Here is a 22,857-nt window from a genome sequence, read left to right on the forward strand (position 1 = left end):
GAGGAATATTTTAGTATTTCTGTATCTTTGAGATGGATTCCTAGTAGTGGGAATGATGGACAAAGGATACATATTTTTGCAGTTTTGCTTGATTATGGTAAATTTTCTTCTGTAGGAGTTGTACCCCAGCAGTGTATGAAAGTGCCTTTCCAGACAGACTTTCCAACAAAGGATTTTTATTGATCTGAAAGATAAGAAACAGTATCAGTATTTACCATCTACATCTCTGTTCTGTGACTAAGATCATTGATGATTCTACCAAGAGTGTTGTCCTTGAAATGGAAGTGGTGGAAACCAGAGTGTCCTGTGTTGGGGACATGAGGAAATGAGACAGAGAATGCAAACACTTTGGCAGTGATGAGGGAGAGAGACTGGGAAGTAACTGGAAAGAAAACTATGCTCTTAGGATAGGTTTATTTCCCCACTACAAATACTGCATAGGGTTGAAATGGTGGGAGGAAGAGTCCAGGAGAGTGGGAGAGCTGGAAGGGGAAGGGTAGATAAGAGATCATCGATAGGCTTCAGATCCTAAAAAGGCAGGCGGGATGGAGCAAAGAACAGAGCTGCAGAGCACGGCCTTACAGAGAAGGGGAGACGGCTCCTGGTTTTTAACAGCAGAGGGAGGAAACCGTGGTGCAGGTTGTGATTTTGGTGACAAGACAGGAAAATGGACTCCTTAGGATGATTGCTTTGAGAAGTAAGAGGCAAGACCATCTGCTGAAAGTCAGAGTGTATTCATCGATACCTATTGCTGCATAGCAAATTATCCCAAACCTTAGTGACTTAAAACAACAATAACCATGTGTCATCTCACAGTTTTTGTGGTTCTGGAATTCAGGAGCAGCTTAGCTGGAAGGTTCTGTCTCAGGGACTTTCATGAGTTCACATCAAGATATCAGCTGGGGCTGCAGTCACCTGAAGGATTGACTTCCAAGGTGGTTCACTCACATGCTGGCACGGTGGTGCTGGCTGTTGGAGGCCTTAGTTCCTCTCCACGTAGGTCTCCGCACCAGGCTGCTTGAGTGTCTTTGCAACATGGCAGTTGGCTTCCCTTAGAGCCAGCAGTCCAAGAGAACAAGGCGGAAGCTACAGTGCTTTCTAAGACCTAGCCTCAGAAGTCACCTCCACAATATTCTGTTGGTCACACAGGTCAGCCCTAATTCAATGTGAGTGTGACAACCAGGAGGCTCGAATCATTGAGGGCTATTTAGGAAGCTGGTTACCAGAGGGGAAAAGGTGAGGATGTGAGAGATTTAGAGACATTAGAGAAGGTATGATGAGTAGGAAGCTTCAGAGACTTGTGGGATTGTCCTACAGGGTCAAGAGCTCTTTGCGTGGTGGAGACCATGTTTTTCTGGAGGTGGCAACGTGACATCTCTTGTGCAGGCTGGCCTGCCCAGATGTTGCCACGGAGCAGGCAGATTATTGGAATCAGGCTTGGTTGGAGTTCTGCTGTGCCAGAGTGAAGATAGGGGGTAGGGATAAGGAAATATGTTGAAATGAGACACAGTGAAATACAAGTTGGGTAAGTATGAAGTGAGGAGAGAAGGTAGTAGATGGACAACAATAAAGTAGGAGAGTGGGTAGACTGGAGCCATGTGTGGTAGAACACATGTCCTGAAAGGAGGAAATGAGTGAGCAGGGTAGATGTTTGGGGGTTTGGGTTCAGAGAGAGAAGTTTCTGAACTATTGTTCTAGATGGTAGAGCAGTGTTAGGTGATGACAAAGCCTGGGGTGGTGCCCATGGAAATGTGTGGCCAAGATGGATGGGGACAAACTCCTAATACTGTGAGAGTCATCCTCATGGACGCTGACGTCATCCAAGTGAGGTGGGACTGGAGGTTGAAATAACAATGGGAGTCACGTGCCAAAGTCTCCGTGAACAGGGGTTGTAGCTGGGACTGTGATTGTGACAACCACGCGGATGGGAAGAATGTGCCCTGAGACTCAGAGAAACCAAGGACTTAAAATGGGGGGAGCAGTAATGTATTGGTCATACCATTGGTGGCAGAAGAAGACAAGTTTTGCCATCACATGGCCCTGAGTTGATCACCTGCTAAGCAAAATAAAGGCCCAGTATCAAATATATTGTTTGAAGGAGGACATGACGGACGGGCTAAGACAGATTCGTCCTCAGTAACCTAGAGAGGGAGAGAGGCTGTGAATACTTTGTATTTTCCCATTTATTCCAGGGCCCTGTCCTGAGTGCTCTGTGGGGATAAGAGGAGGAGCATCCTGGTTCTCCACTGCCCTGTTGTTCACAAACATTTACTGAATCACAGGATGGCGGCCATGGTTCTGTCCCCAACTTGTGGTAAGTTCTTTTTTTTTTTTTTTAAATTTTTGTTTATTGCAGTAACATTGGTTTATGACATTGTAAAAATTTCAGGTGTACATCATTGTACTTCTATTTCTGCATAGATTACATCATGTTCACCACCAAAATACTAATTACAACCCATCACCACACACATGTACCGAATTATCCCTTTCACCCTCCTCCCTCCCCCCTTCCCCTCTGGTAACCACCAATCCAATCTCTGTCCCTATGTGTTTGTTTATTGTTGTTATTATCTACTACTTAATGAAGGAAATCATACGGTATTTGACCTTCTCCCTCTGACTTATTTCACTTTGCATTATACCCTCAATGAAATGGACATTCTTTAATTGCATACAATTAAAGAATGCAATTAAAGAATGTGGTAAGTTCTTGGGTCCTTACAGCCCTCAGAGTCCAGGCGCTAAAGGCCCCTGCACCACAGGGGAGGGGGCTGAGCAGGGGAGGTGGGAGTGGAGCCCCAGGATCCATGAGGTCACTGATATCTGATTATGTGGTTCTTGGGATTTAGGACTTCAGTGGTTTGAGTGTCTGTGGAGATGTCACCTGTGTGGTGACTGTGTGGAATCTTATGAATTTTACCTCTAATTCCTTCTATAAACTTGATGAAGTAACAATGATGTCCCTCCGAACCTCAATTTCTTTATCTGTGAAATGGGAATAATCTGTGAACAGAGGGCATCCCTGGATTCTTGTGACTCCTTCCTTCTTCTCCAGCTCAGTCTCCCCTGTACCCAGCCTCTCCTCAGAGAGGATGCACAGAGGAGGAAGGTCTTGTTCATGGCTTCCTGGCAAGCTGGTTACTGGTAAGTCAGATATTCCTTTCTCCAGATAATTATTCTTTTGACCAGAAATTGGACTTATCTTTTGTGGCCTGGAGCCTCACAGGCAAACCAGGTCCTCAGGCATCCCAGGATCTCCGAGCATCTGATGGAGGGTGAGGGGCTGCCCACAAAATGTCAGCCTATGTCAACATTTTTTACATTTTCAAAGCTTCCTCCGCGGTCACCGTCTATATTGTGTTCTGCTGAGACTTTTAAAGGAAAGACGTGACCGTGTCCTGTACTCAAGTAATTTATGACGGCTACTAGTGAGTATTTCTCTGTTTTCTGCAGTGTCCCAGCCTGTCAACCTTGGAGATTGAGAGAAATAAGATTACAGAGCCCACAGTCTTACTGGAAAAAGACAACCGTGTATGTGATGGACATGCATCTAACCTTGGGAGTGGCTGGAAGTAAGTAGACTGGAGATGAGCATTGAGGGGTGAGCCTGGAAGCAAAGGAGAGCAGAGCTCAGCACCTGCCCAGACATCGTGTGTTTTGGGTTCCTCTTCCCTAGTTCTGTCATCCTCGGCCCTTTTCCTGTCAACATTGGTGAGGGTGGTCCTTGGCTAAGCCATGATGTTTGTGATGGTTTAAGACTTGGTGACCTTCGAGGATGTGGCTGTGGAGTTCACCCTGGAAGAGTGGGCATTACTGGATGCTTCTCAGAGAACACTGTACAGGGATGTGATGCTGGAAAACTGCAGGAACCTCGCATCTCTTGGTAAGCCTGACATCATTCCTGCATTTATTTATTGACTCAGGTAACAAGGCTTTTTTTAATTCATGTAACATTCACAAAACAGAAAGACTGACCATTTTAACTATTTTAAATATACAGTTCAGTGGCTTTTAATAATGTCACAGTCTTGTGCAACCATCACCACTCTATAATTCCAGAACCCTTTTATCACACCCATGATCATTAAGTAGTTACTCCCCAGTCCTGCCTACCCCCAGCCACTGGCTACCACTAATTTACTTTCTGTCTCTGTGGATTTACCTATTCTGGACATTGTATATAAATGAATCATACAATATATGGCCTTTGGTGTCTGGCTTCTTTTGTTCAGCATAATGTTTTTAAGATTCATCCATGTTGTAGTGTGTATCAGGCTTCGTTCCTTTTTATGGCTGAATGTATTCCATTGTGCATATATACCACTTGTTGTGTATCCACTCATCTGTTGATGGACATTTTAGCTATTGTGAATAGTGCTGCTACGAACATTCATGTACAAATTTTTCCTTGAACAGTTGTTTTCAGTTCTTTCAGGTATAAACTTAGGAATGGAATTACTGGGTCATATAGTCATTCTATGTTTTAACTTTTTGAGGAACCTCTAAACTGTTTGGCAGAGTACCTGTTGTCTTGACATGAGTACAGCCATGTTTGGCCGCTCCGTTGACCTACAGCCACCAGCACAAACAGAAATACAAAGCTGCTTTCTGTGTGGTGGGAACTGGCCCTTCTCCCACAGAGAGAGTTGCAAGTTGTGACATTTCAAGGCTCTTGGAGCGTCGTACGCGGGATGGACTGGCCATCTGTGCCGGGCTGGGACGATAACCAAAGAGAACAATACACGTACACAACTACTGGGCTGGGACGTTAGCCAGGGGGCTCAGTGCACGTACGCCACTGATAACCATTTTGTGCATGGGAACACTAAATGCTTGCTCTGCAAACTCTGTAATTGCTTACTCTGAAAATTACTGATGGTATAAAAACTACTGGAGACTGAGACCCGGAGAGAGTTCCACCTGTGGAAGGGACACCTTGCCCAGGACGTGTGATCCTTGCCCAGCCGCGTCGATTGACAGGGCTCTCCCGGCAGTGGGGCGTGGATGTTGTGAGTAACTGATTTGATGTGAAGTAATTGATTTGATATGAAGTAATTGATTTGATGTGTTCTCTTTTCGGTCAACCTGGTGTTTCTCTTTCCGGTTGATTTGTGTCATTTCTCTTCAGCCGATGTGGGTGTTTTCCCTTTCCAGTCGGGCTGATGTTTTTTTTCCCTCTTAATATTTGACCTATTTGATCTGTTTGCAGACTGTCGCCTTTACTATCCTCTACATAATAAAATATACCTTCAGTCCATTTGTTTGGAGTGGAAAGTGTCTTTTACATCTCCGATCGAATCCCCGAACCTCTCATAACACCTGTGCACCATTTACATTCCCTCCCACAATATGAGAGGGTTCCAATTTCTCCTCATTCTTAACCACACTTGTTTATTTTCCTTTTTTTTTTTTAATTAAAGCCATCCTTATACATGTGAAGTGGTATATATCTCAATGTGGCTTTTATTTGCATTTCCCTAAAGAATAATGAGATAAGAATTATCTTCTCTTATGCTTGTTGGCCATTTCTATATCTTCTTTAGTAAAATGTGTATTCAAGTCTTTTGCCCATTTTAGGGGGAACAGGATTGTTTGTCTTTTTGTTGTTGAGTTGTAAGAGTTCTTTATATCTTCTGGATGCTAGACATTTATCAAATATATGATTTGCAAATATTTCCTCCCATTCTATGGATTTCCTTTTCACTTTCTTGAAGGACACTTTTGCTGCATATAGAATTTGTGGGTGACAGTTTGTTTTCTTTCAGAACTCTGTTTATTTATTTTTTTGTGTGTGAGGAAGACCAGCCCTGAGCTAACACCTGCTAATCCTCCTCTTTTTTGCTGAGGAAGACTGGCCCTGGGCTAACATGCGTGCCCATCTTCCTCTACTTTATATGGGACGCTGCCACAGCATGGCTTGACAAGCGGTGTGTCGGTGCGCGCCCGGGATCTGAACTTGCGAACCCTGGGCAACCGAAATGGAGCACGTGCACTTAACTGCTACACCACCGGGCAAGCCCCAATAATTTCTATCTTTTTGATGGTCTCTATTTGGTAAGAGTTCCATTTCCTTTAGTTCTTTGTACATGGTTTCCTTTATCTCTTTGAGCATACTTAAAATAGTTGATTTGAAGTCTTTGTCTGGAAAGTCCCTTCTTTGGGGACAATTTCTGTTAATTTCCTTTTCCTGTAATGGGCCAAGCACTTTTGTTTCTTTGCATGACTCATTTTTTTTGTTGTTGAAAACTGGACGTTTGGCATTATAGTCTGGCAATTCTGTACATCAGATTTCACCCCATCCCTAAGTTTTGTTGTTGTTGCTTGTTGTAGTTGGTGTTGTTTGTTTGGTGACATTTCTGAACTAATTTTGCAATGTCTGTATTAGTCATGTGTGGCCACTGAAGTCTCTGTTTTGTTAGCTTAATGGCCAGCTAGTGATTTGTCAGAGATTTCCTTAAATACCTAGAACCCAAAAACGCACAGTCTTTGCAAATGGTCTCTGTGTATATTTTGGAGCGGGCTTTCAAAACTCAATCAGGCGACTGACAACTCTGTCTTAGCCTTCACTTCCTGCTTGTGCAGAGCAGGAAGGTCAATCAAAGGTGAGGGCTTAGTGCCTTCTCAGGTCTTTTCGGAGCATGCACCCAGCCCTGGGTATGTGCGTGGTCTTACGTATACCTAGGAATATGTGGGAGCTTTTCGAAGCCTTTTTTGTCTGAAACATCTTATTCCCTGCTTTCCTCTTAGACTTTTTGGTTAGTCTTTTGTTTGGTTTAATGGTTTTCCCTTGCCCCAGGCAGCAGTAGCTAATACATTTAAATGTGTTTGGCACGTGCCCCAGCCCTCCACCCTTCATAGCCACCTCAGCACTGAGAGAGTTTGGAGTTAGACAAAATAAAAGCAAGCCCTTTGAGCCAGTCATTCAGTGAGCCACCACACAGGTCAAAACAAGCAACCACAGCTCTTTGAGAAGAAAATTCGTTCTGCTCCCTCCAGTAGTAGGAACACAGGCTGCTGTCTTCAATGTGACTGCCATGTGGGGAACAGGTGATGGGCCAGGGTCAGCTAAAGTGTCACAGAGCTCTCTTACCAAATTCACTTCTTTGTTTTCATTAAGCATTCTTCTGGTTGCTGTAAACTTTTTATAACTCTCCAATGTTCCAATCAAGTTGATTCTGACAGTTTTTACCAGTTTATTTGTTGGTGTTTTGTAGAGTGTTGGACTTTGAGAGTTACCTACTCCACCATTGTCACTGACATCATTTCTCACAAGTCTTTCTTAAGCACCTTTATGTTCCTGGGTCTGTGCTAGGAATTAGGAATATGGTGGTGAATGAGGTCTGTGCTAGGAATTAGGAATTAGGGAATTAGGTCCCTACCATCCTGGAGCTTGTGGTCTAATGCCTTCCCTATCAACTGAAGATCTACTCCTTGGCCTGACTTCATGTTCTCCATGGATAAAAGCTTTGGGGCTTTTAAGTCTGTATTTGAAACTGGGCATGAACTTCTGGGACCAGTTATCCCCCGTCACCCTGGATATTGACTGAGGATGCTTGCATTTTTTTTTCTTGGTGAAAGATAGTTTTACTATATTTGTTAGAATTTAAGGATAATTGTACTGCTGCTCCTAAAGTCACACCTGCTCATCTATAGAAGTGTGGGCTTCAGTTCCATGGTGAGGCTTCTTGTCCCATGCAGAGTCCCCCACATCATATGTCTTTTCTCCATGTATAGGGAATCAAGTTGATAAACCTAGTCTGCTCTCCAAATTGGAGCAAGAAGATAAAGCGAGGACAGAGGAAAGAGGAATTCTCCCAGGCACTTGTCCAGGTGAGCACTAGGTATATATGAGTCTTTGTCAGGAACCTCTCTGGCCTGTGGCTTGACAGTTTGGAGTATTACATTAGGAAATGTCAATCCGAGACATTTGTAAAATGCCCTTTTTTACCGACAAGAAGGCCAAAAACGTTTAGTATGAGCCTCCTCGTGGACTTCCTTTTCTTTTTCTTTAACTTTCTGTTCATTATCTCATACTTTACTTTGGCCTCAGAGGGGGGAAAAAGATCTCTCTCTTCCTTCTTAAATTTAAGTCTCATATGAGCTCTTTGTCTAGTTCCTTCTCACTTTACATTCCTGACAATTCCTTCTTTCCATCAGCATCAATCTCAATCTTTCTAGAGTCTTCTTCAATACAAACCTAAAATTTTCACACTCGCGTCCCTTTCATTGCAAACCTCCTGAAAATCTCTAACCCCTTCGGGTCTACCTTCACTAACATGTGCATTTTACCTTTTCTTTCCTTCATCAACTTAAATTTCTTTTCAATTTGTTTCGGATTTGGAGACTCTTACTTAAAGTCCAAGGGTTAACTTCTAAGCAGCATGTTTTTAGAGAAGAACAATCTAAAGGTTTAAAAATGGTAAGATTTCTGATTTTCCACAGTAGGAAAATACCATAAATTAGAAAAGCCACAAAGTTACCAAGGGATTCATTTTCCCAAGAAAAAGTTGTCCCTCTGGAGAGATACCCTGAAACTCTTGTGAATTTGGAGAGAAGCATAAGTTATCTCCAAAATTTTTTCTTCCCTGAGTGTTCACACAAGTAAATGTTTCCATAAATGTGACTCAGATATTGAGTGTTTCAAAGATAAATTTGTCTTAAACTTATCAGAAGATGCTCTGTGAATCTGATAAGGACTTATGGCAAAGCATCCATCTTTTTTAACTTCTGAGAACTCAAACCAGCAGAAATCATATACAGGCACTCAAAGTGGCAAAAACACCAATTATAATGATGTTATACATAGCAGAATTCCTGGAAGAAAAATTCCTATGATAGCATTGAATATTAAAAATATTATAAATTACAGTTAGCATTCATTTCTTAATTAACAGGAGAGAAGTCATCTTGGAGTGAAACTCAACGAGTGTAATCAGTGTTTTAAAGTCTTCAGCACAAAATCTAATCTTATTCAGCACAAGAGAATTCATACTGGAGAAAAACCCTATGATTGCAATCAATGTGGAAAATCCTTCAGCAGCAGTTCTTACCTCACTGTTCATAAGAGAATACATAATGGGGAGAAACCCTATGAATGCAGTGACTGTGGGAAAGCCTTCAGTAATCCCTCATCCCTTAGACTGCATGTGAGAATTCACACTGGAGAAAAGCCCTATGAATGTAACCAGTGTTTTCACGTCTTCCGCACTACATGTATCCTCAAAAGGCACAGGAGAGTTCATACTGGGGAGAATCGTTACAAATGCAATCACTGTGGAAACGCTTCAGCACGAGCTCCTCCCTTACTGTCCACAATAGAATGCACACAGGGAGAAACCTTATGAATGTCATGACTGTTGTAGAGCCTTTAGGAAGAGCTCACATCTGACACAGCATGTGAGAACTCATACTGGAGAAAAACTGTGAGTCTAATGAGTGTGGGAAATCCTTCACCAGTAGTTTTTCTCTTACTGTGCACAAGAGAATACATTATGGAGAGAAAGCCTACGAGTGCAGTGACTGTGGGAAAGCTTTAAATAATCTCTCATCTGTTAAGAAACATGTGAGAACTCACACTGGAGAAAAACCCTATGAATGCAATCATTTTGGGAAATCTTTCACCACTAACTCTTACCTTTCTGTGCATAAGAGAATTCATAATAGGTAGATATGAAGATAGTAACTGTGGGAAAGCATTCATTGATCTGCCATCTCTGGGGCATCTTCGGGACTCACATTGGATGTATAAATTATTTGTTGTGTAATAAATTATCCCTAAAATTTAGTGGTTCAAAACAACAAGCATTTATTATCTCACAATTTCTGTAGGTCAAGAGTTCAGGAATGGATTAGCTATGTAGTTCTAGCTCAGGATCTCTCATGAGAAGCAAGATGTCAACCAGAACTGCAGTCATCTAAAGTCTTTGGGACTGAAGGGTCCACTTCCAAGATAGCTTACTCACATCCCTGGCAAATTAGTGCCAATTGTTGGCAGGGGTCCTTCAGTTTCTCCTTATGTAGGTCTCTCCATGGTGCTGAGTATCGTCACAATATGGCAGCAGGTACCCTCCAAAGGAAGTGATCCAAAAGAGCCCATGCAGAAGCCGTAAGTCTTTTATGATCTAGCCTCAGAAGGCCATATTCTCTCTTCATCTGGATTGTGTTTGTCACCCAGACTGATCCTGCCACACAGTGGGAGGGAACTACACAGGATATGAATACCAGGAGACAGAGATCACTGGGAATCCTCTTGGAGTCTGGACTTCAGTGAAGAAAAGCCTTCAGCACACCCTCATCCTTCTAATCTAATCAATATGGAGTAGCATTCAATAACCCACACGTTAACTCACTCTGGAGAGAAGCCTTCTAAGTGCACTGTATGTGGTAAAACCTTCAACACAAACTCTGACCCTACTGTGTGCCAGAAGATGACCTACTGGGGAGAAACCTAAAGAACGCAATGGCTATAGGAGAGCCTTCAGTGATAGCCCTAGGGAGTCACGTCACAATTTACACTAAGGGAAAACTCTATGAATATCATCAAAATGGAAAACCCTTCAGAGGACCCTCATCCCTTAAGACACACATGAGAAACACACTGCAGAGGAACACCCTGTATATAAGGAATGTGGAATGGCAAACACTGGCACTCTCCCCTCTAGTCTACACTGCTCTGTGCTTGGGGAGGTTGATGGACTATATCAAAGAGCTCATTTGCCTTAGGCTTCTGTTTGGGTTGGTCAGTGGGGAGCCCAGTTAGGAGATCAGAGGGTTGGAGGAGAGTGACTCCATGCCATGACTATATCCCTGCAGGAGAACTGGGGTCCGGGTGTTACCCTTGAGCTCTTCTCAGCCCCTGTGGTGCAGCTGTCTCCCCTTTGCCCACTATGACCCCAGACTCACTCCCTCCCCTCACCTTTTCTTCCTTGCTCTTCCAGTGACTGAATATGCAGTATCCCTCTTTGGTTTCCCTACACCCTAGTCCTGTTAACATGAATCATTCTGGCCTAGTGACACATCAGTGCACGGAGAGCATACTGAAAAGTCTGTTCCATTTCCTACAGGGGCCCCAAATAATCAGGATTCATCACATCACTGACCTCACCTTCCACCACTCTCCTATTTGCTCCATCCACTGTAGCCATACTGGTCTTGCTGTAGCTCCCTCACGCCAGCACAGTTCAATGTCAGGGTCTCTGTACTGCCTAGACTGATATCCCCCAATGTAGCCACATGGCTCACTCTCAGTTCACTTGGGTCTCTGCTCAAGTGTGCCCTGAACAGAGAGGCTTTCATTCTCACTCCAGATAAATGAGCAAGTCTCCAATTCCCACATTTCTTATCATTATTGGGAGATATTCGTCTCAATAGCATGTATCACTTCTCGGTCTCCTACCTTTGAAGTGGTGCAGACTGTATCTCTCTGTATTTACCATATCCACCTGATGCTACAAATATTTAAGGCTAAGGTCTCTTTCTTGATTATAAGCTTCAGAGAAGAATCTCAAATTTTAGTATTTGATGGTATCTACCACACAGTACTTGCTCAATCATCTAAATTAAATAACTATCTGAGGACACAGAACTGTAGTTCTGAAAGCAGCAACAAGAGAGATGTGAAATAGCTAACAGAAGGTTTTCATTAAGAAAAGAGCCCCCTACTATTTTTGTGCCTTATGCCTCAGCTCTGAGAGATACTGTAGACATTAGATCCCAAAAGCCAGTAGCGCGTAATTACCCAGAACTTTTCACATTTGTGTATTTTAATCCCAAAGATAACTTAGATCTCACTTAATCTATCCACACCAAGGAAACTTTTGAACGCAGTTTAACATTTACTTAAAGCTGACTTTTGACTAAGCAGTCACCTCATATCACAGGGACAGATAATATACTCTTAATTATGAAAAGCAATTTTCTCAGTCATTCATACATAAGAACTTGATTCTGGTACAAGAGATTCCTAGAGTACCTCCTTAAAATCTGTGGTTCTGACCAGTCCATTCACATGGACTGTATTACACTCCCAGAAGTATCCCTCAATACAGGTAGCATTTATTCAGCTATGCTTCCTTTTTTCTCCTTCCTCCACCTGGGACTAAACCACACAAAAACTTCAGCAGAACACTGAATAAACCTCAGGGTAAAGAACTGCAAAGCTAGGATGTCCAACACATTCTCTTTATTAGGGAACTTGCACATCTTTGTTGGGGACTATGACCTCTGTAAAAAACCTTCCTCTCCATCATGCCTCTGGATACCATTTGTTCTTCCTTCTTTCCAAACTACGTCATTTCTCATCATTATCAAGAGGACAAAACTTAAAGAGCTCTGTGAAAACCTGCCATACAGCCCACTACTTTAGTCCAATAATTTGCCCAATTCTATTTTCTTTCACCTCACTTGCATACCTATATGCCCCATGAATTTAAATATACTCACTTCCTTGACTGTGCATTTAAACCTGGCTATTCCATTATCACCTCTAGATCATAATATATTTCTCCAAGTTAATTTATAATTTTAAAACATGGCAAGATATTGAATGACTCCAGGTAAATAGCTTCATATATATGCATATGAATTTAATATGCATACAAATCTCCTGGGAATATTGTTAAAATGAAAATTTTGATTCCATAAATCTGGGACACACAGGGGAACTTTTAGATGAAGGAATCATTCTGACAGTACTGTGGCGGAGAATAAATGATTCTATGCATTTGTCAAAGCCCACAAAACTGTGTAGCACAGAGTGTATGTAATATGTGCAAGTTTAAAAAAAATCAACCCATGTGACTGAGTATCCCAGGATGGAATGCAAACTGTGACAAATGAATCTAACATTATTATAAATTTATAATATCACCATACTGAAGGGGGTTGGGGGGCAGAAGCTAACTTGAGTAACTTCGGAAAACGGGTGTTTTGACTAGAAACTGTAAGGCTAAATATAATAGGAACTGTACGCTGTACGTAAACACTGTATTCTAGTTGGTAAATTTGTTTCTTCTGTGAGAATAGCCTAGAAATTCTGCAACTGCTTTACCCATATGCTGAGGGTGAAGAGTATGGATAGTAGGTAGAGGATGGTGGGAACCAGGTTTCTCTGTTGGAGATAGAAATTATAAAGGAGCAAGAAAGGAAGGTTAGGATGAATCCTGTAGTTCAGGATTATAGCTGGAGACATCAGTACAAACTCAAGTTTACCTTAATATGTATACAGATGGACAGATACAGAAAGAACTATAGATATGCCGATATACGTGGTTTACTATATATACATATGTTACTAGCTCTGTCTGCTTTGTCTGCTGAGAGGGCCTAGAAGTAGTGACACCTGAGTAGCAATGAGCATACCCAGCACCCAAATCTGCTTTCTAATACCCTTTTCTCCAATAAAAGGAACCAGAGCTCTTTGGAGAAATGACTGACTCTAGGGCAAAAGAATGGGAATGTGTAAAAAGGACACAGAAGCCAACTCGAAAGAAAGCTCACAATGGGCAAGGCTAGAACAATTTGAGCAACAAAATAAATTTATTGGATTATAGCCCAAAGTATAAAATACATATACCTAAGTCCATGCTTATATAAATGAATGAGTGACTAAATGGGGGAGAAATGACTTCTCTACAGAAGAATTCCATTATAATATATGTAGATACTCCCTCCCAGCAGGAGATGGAACTTAATTCCCACTCCCTCCACCCCCTTGAGAGTGAGCCAGACACAGTCACTTGCTTCCAAAGAATACAGCATGGAAAGGGAAAAACAAACAGTAACTTTACAGTGGAGAAACCTGGCAAATACTACCTTGGCCAAGTGATGGACATTATCATCAACAGTAATGTCACGTGGATATTATGCTCCCCATACGATGTGACTGGAAGAACACTTCATCTCTGTGATATTCATGCTAAAAACTGATAACCCTAGTTTATCCTAACAAAAATATCAGACTAATCCAAACTGGGGGACATTCTACAGGACACCTAGCCAGTACTTCTGATGACTGTTAAGGAAATCAAACAAAGGCTAAGAAACTCTCACAGAACAGAGGACACTGGAGAGAGCTGACAATTAAACATAACATGGTACCCTGGGTTGAATCCTGGAATAGAAAGAGGGCATTAATGGAAAAGTCAATGAAATCCAAGTGAAGTTTGAAATTTATTTTTTTTTTTTGGTGAGAAAGATTAGCCCTGAGCTAACATCTGCTGCCAATCCTCCTCTTTTTGCTGAAGAAGACTGGCCCTGGGCTAACATCTGTGCCCATCTTCCTCCATTTTCTGTGGGACACTTGCCACAGCATGGCTTGATAAGTGGTGCATACGTCTGCGCCCAGGATCCGAACCTGCTAACCCTGGGCCGCGGAAGGAGAGCACGTGAACTTAACCACTACACCACCAGGCTGGCCCCAATAGCTTTTTTTATTTTTTTTAATGGTTATAAATCTGGTTTCTCCTTCTAGAGAATGGGACTCATAATACTGTGAACATCACAGGAGTTTTGTGAGGATGAACTGTGATAAATTCACATAATGCACCATGTACTGTGCACCATGCCTGGCTCAGTCAGAGTTAAGAGCTCAATGATTATTGGTTGCATTATTGTTTCTAGAGCAATGAAATGGACCCAGCCTCTTGATGGCAGGGCCTATGACACCGTTCTTTGGGAGTTCCCAGAAAATAAAAACGATGTATAACAACATCAGTAACAAAAAAAGCGGCAAGGTGCTGAATGAACCGCTTCATATATATGCGTATGAATTTAATATGAATACGAATTACTGGAGAATCTTGTTAAAATGAAGATTCTGATTCAGAAGGTCTGGGGTAGGGGCCAAGGTTTTACATTTTGAACAAGCTCCCAAGTGACGCCAATGCTGCTGGTCCAAGGACCAAAATTGGGGCTGCAACTTTTCTATTTCTGCATGTTTTTAAATTTTCCTTAAAAAATACAAAAAAGTTTTCTCCATCTATTCTTTATCTCTTCACCACAAAAAATACTCTTATTTTTAAACCCAACTATATCACGTGTAACCCACCAGTCGTCAAGATCTTAAATAAGCAACTATTTCAACAGGACAGTCTTCCCCGCTTATACGCAGTTTTGCCTTCCACAGTTTGTTACCTGCAGTCAACTGTGGTCTGAAAATATTAAATAGAAAATTCCCAACTTCGTAAGTTTTAAATTTCGTGCTGTTCTGAGTAGCATGATGAAATCTCGCTCCATCCCACCTGGGACGTGAATCATCCCTTTGTCCAGCGTATCCACGCTGCATAAGCTACCTGCCCATTAGTCACTTAGTAGCTACCTCAGTTATCAGATTGACTATCGCAGTATCACAGTGCTTGTGTTCTAACAACCATGGACATCATCTGCTTATGACATCCAACCATCAACATCATCATGGCTCAATGATCCTCCTCATGTATTGTCAGAAGGTCAATATCAACCTAGCGCTACATCACAATGCCTAGATCATTCACCTCACTTCATCTCAACATGTAGGCATTGTATCATCTCACATCCTCACAAGAGGAAGGGTGAGTACAGTACAATAAGGTATCTTGAGAGAGAGAGACCACATTCACAGAACTATTTTTACAGTATATGGTTATAACTGTTCTATTTTATTATTGTTGTTGTTAATCTCTTACTGTGCCTAATTTATAAATTAGACTTTATCACAGGTATGAATGCACAGGAAAGAATATAGTATACACAGGGTTCTGTATTATCCGCAGTTTCAGGCATCCACTTGGGGTCTTGTAACACATCCCCCGTGGATAAGGGGAGGCTACTGTACAAAAAAGGGGTAACTACACATTAATGTTTGTCCCCACATGATCTCATACCTATGTAGATGAAAGTAATGTCTTGCAAAGTCAAGTCATATACAATTCTCTTGGCCTTATCACTTAAAAAAGCCTCAATACTTTACAGTAACCTAGATTAACCACAATCCTAGGAAATTGTGTGAAAATTTTAATTTGGTAAATTCTGTTTGGAAACAGAGTATCCTATTACTAAGGCTCCTGCTTAACGATTTATTGAGTTTTCAAAGGATAAGAAGCGATCTTAGATATCTTAGATTTAGTAGCATATACAGGATATTTGAGAGAAAAAAGAGGAAAAGATGAAGAAAGCACATGCTGAACTGAGAAATAGGGAATAACAAAAAATGAGATGTAAAAGAGTCATACTTCCCTGCAATTAATGACATCACAGAAAATTTTAAAAACCAGTTTCCTTAACTCAATGACTTCTAGCCATTCTGGCTTTGTGATTTCACACTTTCCCATCCTCCTTAAAATGTTTCTTAGCACAAACTTTGGAAATGTAAAAAATGACATTTGTTTTAAACTCTGAGATAACTGCAAAATAAGCTCAACAAACACCATCGTAACTGGTGTTGACTTTAAACCTGTTCAAATTTATCTAGTAAAAGAAACTAACTGATTCTGATGGCAAGAAATCTTTCTGTATGTGTACACAGAAACACAATGTTTCCACAAATAGCATCCCATAGTAGGATTCAACAGGACACTAACAGACACATGGTGCAAACTGTGCCCTGTGTTCACATTAACTCTGAACTGGTTTTCCTGAAATTTAACAGGTCATTTAGGCTCTAGGGCTTCTCAAAGCCTTGAAAAAGCCTTTTAAAACTCTGAATTTCTCAAAAGGAGATTTTCATTTAGAACACTTCCAGTGATCATATTCCCTATTCACTGCCTACCCAAAACACTTTAAAAGTTGAGATCCAAAGATTCTCGAACCATAAAACGATAATTAAAATATTTTCTATAAGCCAAGGAAATTGAAGTGTTACAGGTCAACAAAGCTCAATTGCCAGCTAGAGATTAAATCTAAATGGTTAAGACCATTACAGCACATCACTAACAACCTTCCTCACCCTGTAAGAATTTTTCAAGAGCATAATATATAGAGACTAATTAAAGTGATTCAAATAAATTCTCAAATTTACATGGACAAACATATTATTAAAAATTTAATCTACAGGCAAGCAGAGAAATTCTTCTGAGTATTAAGCATGTATCAATCATCCAAAAATGAGCAAAATATGATAATATATTTCTGGTCTTTACCCATAAATCTAGTCCTGGAGTAAATCATCATTCAAGATAATTTTAAAATAAAAAATATCTACCCAGGATTTGAAAAATTTGGTTGCAAATAACAACACATCCACACAGTGAGGAATTGATGCTCTGAAATCTTCCAATAGTATCTTCAGAAAGCTTAACTTCAGTTACATAATAAACTTTGTGCTGAGCTGAAACTGATGTACAGGTGCATCCTGACCCAGATTTCTTAGTAAATAAGTTTCAAAACTGTCCGTTATAGCACAGCCCAAGAGACATTTTCCTATGTATTCTTCTTCCCTTCAGTCAATGGTTATAGAGAGCTTTCTACATGGAAAGAATCAAAAAACCATTTTTGTAGTAGAAAGCTAATTATACCAACCAAAAATGCTAAATGACTTAAGTCTATTTCATTTCATAAACTTCATTTTCATAAAGGAAAAAAGAAACGCTAAAGCAAAAATATATTTAAAAATTCTAGCCAATAAAAATCAAATTTTACTTTAAAAACTATTTACAGTGTATATTAATTTTAAAAGGAGAGCATATTTCTCCTCTCATCACTCTATATTAACATTCATAGTTACTGAAACTTTTGTTGTTTGCAAGAAAATCCCTATGTCTGTAAAGTTCACCTCCTCACTCTTTTAACTAACTAGGCACAATCTCCCTTCTCTGTACTGCCTTGTTATAAAAGCTTTGGGGAGCGGGTCTCAGGGTTAGTAACATTGACAGTAGAGCAAAGGAAAAGGATAGGCATAACAGCAGTAAGGAAGAAAATGAAAGCAAAATAGAAGCAGGTCTTCCTCCTCCTGATAAACAAACACCAAGGCAGTTGAAAGAATTAGATAACTCGACAATCATACTTCTCAGAAGCACATACCTTGTATGGTAGAAATGGTGACTCAGAATAATTACAGAATATGCTTTGCAATTATTTTAAATGAGTATGCATTATAAAAGACTCCTGTAAGTAAATCTGCTTTCACAGGGTTTAACTTTTTTCAACTATACCATCTAATTTGACTTACTACTCACCTTTGCTTTAGATATGGCAGTAAAATATATAAAAGATTACTTGAACAGGTAAGCGGTCAGAACATAACAGCACGCGATCTCTCCACATACTCAACAAGAGGATTTACTCTCAAGAGGCTTACTTCCTATTTTCCAGGTAGTTTTGTTCCTGTGTCTCCTCTAGGTATTTCTACCTATCAACCATTTCATTGCTCACTAATGAATAAGACAATGCGGGACAATGTGACTCTCCTATTCACTTACTATAGTCAATATACCTGTAGAGATCTGAATCAAAACTGAGATTCAAAAGTCTTCTAATTTACCTCTCAACTCTGGTGATTCATAAAGTTTTAGATAACAGAGTTTGACTAGAATCACCAGAAACTCTGTTATCTAAAATTTTATTACACATTGTAAAAGTGATAGGATGAAACTTCAAAATCATTTAGTTCAACTCTTAATTACTTTACAGTTGAGAAATCATTCAGAGAACTAGTTAGATGGTGTCAACTCAGGTTTTGTAACTCCAGACCAACACTTGTTCTGCTAAATCATGCTGCTTTCCGTAACTACTCCTTCTTCTCTATGATGTTCTTGTTATCCAAACAGTGCACCTGTGAAAGCTGATAAACTCAAGTATTCCTAGAATGACCAGAAAATCCCAAGTCTCAGGTCAAATACATATACCACTGCTTCATTTTCTACCCCAACATTTTTTCTGAAACCCTCCTAACTGCCAAAACTTTCCTGTTTCTTGTCCATCACATTTCTCTATCACTATAATTAATGTTTTAGTTATCTAGTACCCTATGTTACATAAAACATAATGCTAATCATAAGCAAATATTGAGTGCTCATTATATCAGGAACTATATTAAGACCTTGAGATGTAGCATCTCACTTAATCCTCAACTTCAAATAAGATAAATAATACCGTAATCCCCATTTCAAAACTGCAAAAATCAAAGCCTCAGAAGTTAATTTTTTCTTTTTCTCTCGCTCTCTTTTTTTTTTTTGCGGAGGAAGATTGGCCCTGAGCTAAGATGTGTTGCCAATCTTCCTCTTTTGGCTTGAGGAAGATTCACTCTGAGCTAACATCTGTGCCAGTCTTCCTCTATTTTGTATGTGGGTCGCCGCCACAGCATGGCCACCAATGAGTGATGTAGGTCGGTGCCCAGGAACTGAACCCGGGCCACTGAAGCAGAGGACACCAAACTTAACCACTAGGCCATGGGGCTGGCCCCAGAGGTTAAATAATTTGTCCTAATTCACAGAGCTAACCAGAAGTAGAACCGGGATAAGTAACCAGGCAGTCTCACTCCAATGTCCATATTCCTGATCTCTACATATGATAAGTATATATAACTACATGGACTTTATTATTAATATGCAGATAACTCAAAATTTGGGGGCTACAGAAGAATTTAAAGAGTCTTTGTATTTGAAGAGGCTTCTTTCACATTAAAATAGCTTAATATGGCTTATTCCCATAAACTATATCTTCCTTAAAAAGACATGGCCCAAGTAAGAACTCTTAACTCACTCATATATAATTAAAACTCAAATTAAAGAAAATAGGAGGAAAAAAGAGTTGCAACAATACTTTAACAAATATCCAGATCAGCATTGTCCAAAAGAACTTTTTGTAGTGATAGTAATGTTTTCTATCTGCACCGTCCATCATGGTAGCCACTAGCCACATGTGACTATTCAGCATTTGAAATGTGTCTAGTGTGACTGAGTAACTGAATTTTGAATATTGTGTAATTTTAATTAATTTACATTTAAACAGCCACATGTGGCTAGTGGCTACTATATTGGACAGCACAGGTAGAAGAAAAAATGCCAGAAAAAGATGAGGAAAGAAATTCTTATTGCCTTTATTTAGAGAGTGCACTAACAGTCAAATCAATTTAAATCTCTTTTCCTACTTGTTCTAGCTTCAGTTATTAACCCAAACAATATATACCTCCAAGGCGATTTAAGTAACCCAAACTTTTATACTTAAATTCTTCTTTGTGTATCTCAAAGGAAAAAAATAACTAAAACCTGTATTATCAACAAAGCTCCTTATATTAGAAACTTTTTACCGTTTGGATACCTAAGAGGAAGAATTTGAACCTGAAAACTGCCATCTACTAAGAAAACTAAAAAGAGTCACACAAGTTTTCCATTCTCTTCATAATAAATACTTGATAATAAAGTGCTTACCTTGATTCTCCACTACTGTTTCTAACACTCTCTTCATCACTGTGTCCATTCATTGTAAATATCAAGAAGTTTTAAAATAAAATATAAATCTTCCCAGTTTAAAAGATGAATATAAATACTGACTCCTCCTTGAATACCAAAAATTCACAGACAAATTTTCTTCAACATTCACAGGTTTCCTGGGACCCTTTTTGATTCACCTAAAGAAAACATATTAAGAAAATAAGAAAACTTCCTGTAGAGAAAAAGATAAGTCTATTTAGAACTTATACAAATCTACCTAGGCCAATCAGAAATACCTAGGCTTCCATTAACTACATTCCTGACTACTTACTAGAATTTATAGCACACCAGTGCTTATTTTTGACAGAAGAAATCAGAATATCTGCTGAGTGATAAAACTTGTAGACTAACTGCAGCTGTGTAGCGATACATATATACACATTACGGATAACTAGCTAACTAAAGAAAAACGGTAATATATAACATATACATACATTCCAAGAATAGAAAACGGAGTCTTATTAGATACTTTGTCAAACCAAGTAAGGGGGGAAAAGGTTACCTTTAATCAAACACCAATTCATATCACCAAGAACTTCATACACTTGAATGAGGCAAAGTTTTGAAAATGCTCACATAAGAACAGAAGAATAAAAGAGTATCATACAATCTTTGCAAAAACTGTACAGGTCAAAATAAATGTGTACTTTCACAGGTAAGCCGACAGTGGAATGAAAAAATTTAAATAATATTTATCCAGGTTGGACTTGCGGAGATTCCATAAAAAAAAAAAAGGTAATGGAATATACACTATGATTTTTTAAGTAACGGGTTTGGGGCAGAAATCACGGACCAAGACACAGCATTCCCACCTTTCAAGATTTCAGCACAACACTGGAGAGTCACCTACAAGCCATCCAAGAACAAACAAAGGAGATCTCTGGCAGGGGAGGGAGAGGAAGAAGCGGGGGAAGGAGACGTCAGATCCTTCCCCAGCCAGAAAGGACCGAGATAGCCGACTGAGAGCAGAGCTGTCCTCCGACCTCAGCAAAGAGAATTCAGTCCTACGATGATTTCCATTCTACAAAAAACGAGGAGGAAAACAGGCTGTTGCCAACTTAATCATAGCAAACTCTACATCTAGATCGAGATTTTAATTCTCCAGAGACTAAGGTCCAGTAGACTCTTTGCAAGAACTGGTTATCCAAAAAGTAACTCTTCCACGCAACATTTATTCCTCATGTTAAATACTAATTCCAACCCGTCAAAGAGCTTTACTGTTAAACAAGTCTTAAAAATCTAGGTACTCTAACAAACCGCCTCTTTCCCGAAAGTCTCTCTGCGTTGAGAAAGTTCACTCCTCTTTTCGTTCTTTCCTTTTCACCTTCCTTTCGCTCCTCAAAACGGCTTTCTCTGGACATTCTAACTTCCTTTTCCCCCTCATCTGCCTTCTCCGAGTCAGTCCTCTTTCTGAGGCCCTTCTCACAGCCCTAAGTTCTGAAGCTCCAGGCGCACGCAGCTCTCTCCAGCCTTTCCCGCGTCTTAACAATGAAGTCAAACCTCCCCAACCCTCCTCCCCTGTGCCCGGTCCTTGAACAGTTGCTCTGCTCCTGCTGAGTTTCCGAAGCGGTGCTCGAAAGGAGGCTGGAAACCTTCCTCCTCCCTCCTCCGTCCATCGCAGCTTCGCTCCAGTCAGTCTCCCAGCCGGACGCACACTCCCACCCCCGTCCCTCCCAGGGCCTCCATCCCGGTCCCCGAGTCTCTCTTCCCGCCTCACACTTCCCGCAGCCCCGCTCCGCGCCCTCCCGGGCTCGCCTGGGCCGCCGCCCCCTCCCCCTCGCCGCTGCTCCCCACGTGCTGGGAGGCCTGGTCGCGGCGGGAGCGACGCGCCGGCCAAGCGCTCGCCGCTCGTGCTCCGCGGCTCTGCCCTCGCGGCCCAGCCGCGCCCACGCCGAGGAGGCCCGGGCTCCGCCGCCCGCCGGCGCTAGGACGCGCTCCGCGGGGCCGCCTGCGCTCGCCACTCACGCGCCCCCCGCGCGCCGATCCCGGCCGCCGCCGCCGCCGGCCCTCGCAGAGCCGCCTCGGCCTTCGCCCGGCGCCCCCGCCCCCGCCCGGCCCCCCCCCGCCACGTCCTGACCCGCCCGCCGCCCCCTTTCTTACCGGCAGCCGTGCAGGCTTCGCGGGGGCGGAGGGAGCCCACTCAGGTCGGTGGCCTCCCCCGCGCCCGGGCCCGCGGTCTCCGCCGCCGGGTGAGTCCTCGGGCTCCGGGCGTCTCGGGGGAAGCAGGAATCCGTGAGGGGGAGGGGGAAGGGGAAGCCCTGGCCCGGGGCACCCACAGGCGATCCCCTGTGGAGCGGATCCAACAATCCATTCTTGATTGAAGCACCAACGGCGAGGGCAGCCAGAGCGAGAAGGAACGAGCCGTCGTCGTCGACGCCGCAGCCACGCGCGCGCTCCCGCTCCCGCCGCTTATTGGCTCCCGGCAGCCGCCATAACGCCGAGAGAGCAA

At 41.6% G+C, this 22,857-nt stretch overlaps 1 protein-coding gene and 1 pseudogene across 6 annotated transcripts in view; one reads left to right on the forward strand and one right to left on the reverse strand.

Annotated features, from left to right (window-relative positions):
* Positions 1-22,653, reverse strand: part of LOC147917167 (uncharacterized) — a 38,267-nt gene extending 15,614 nt beyond the window's left edge. For 2 of the 6 annotated variants that reach the window (XR_015551854.1, XM_087429167.1), the window contains exons 1-2: positions 22,509-22,653; positions 20,346-20,545 (exon numbers count right to left, since the gene is read on the reverse strand). Coding sequence is in view for 2 of the 6 variants with exons in the window: in XM_087429167.1 (XP_087285293.1) it covers positions 20,346-20,394 (49 nt within the window). In the remaining 4 variants the exon portion in view is untranslated. The other 4 variants (XR_015551851.1, XR_015551853.1, XR_015551852.1 and 1 more) reach the window with 4 other exon arrangements.
* LOC147917168 (uncharacterized) lies at positions 7,327-9,897 on the forward strand (annotated as a pseudogene).
* Positions 22,654-22,857: the final 204 nt, after the last annotated feature.

This window comes from Ceratotherium simum, chromosome 4 (assembly GCF_057802395.1).
Source record: "Ceratotherium simum simum isolate JZ-2026a chromosome 4, ASM5780239v1, whole genome shotgun sequence".
Lineage (NCBI taxonomy): Eukaryota > Metazoa > Chordata > Mammalia > Perissodactyla > Rhinocerotidae > Ceratotherium > Ceratotherium simum.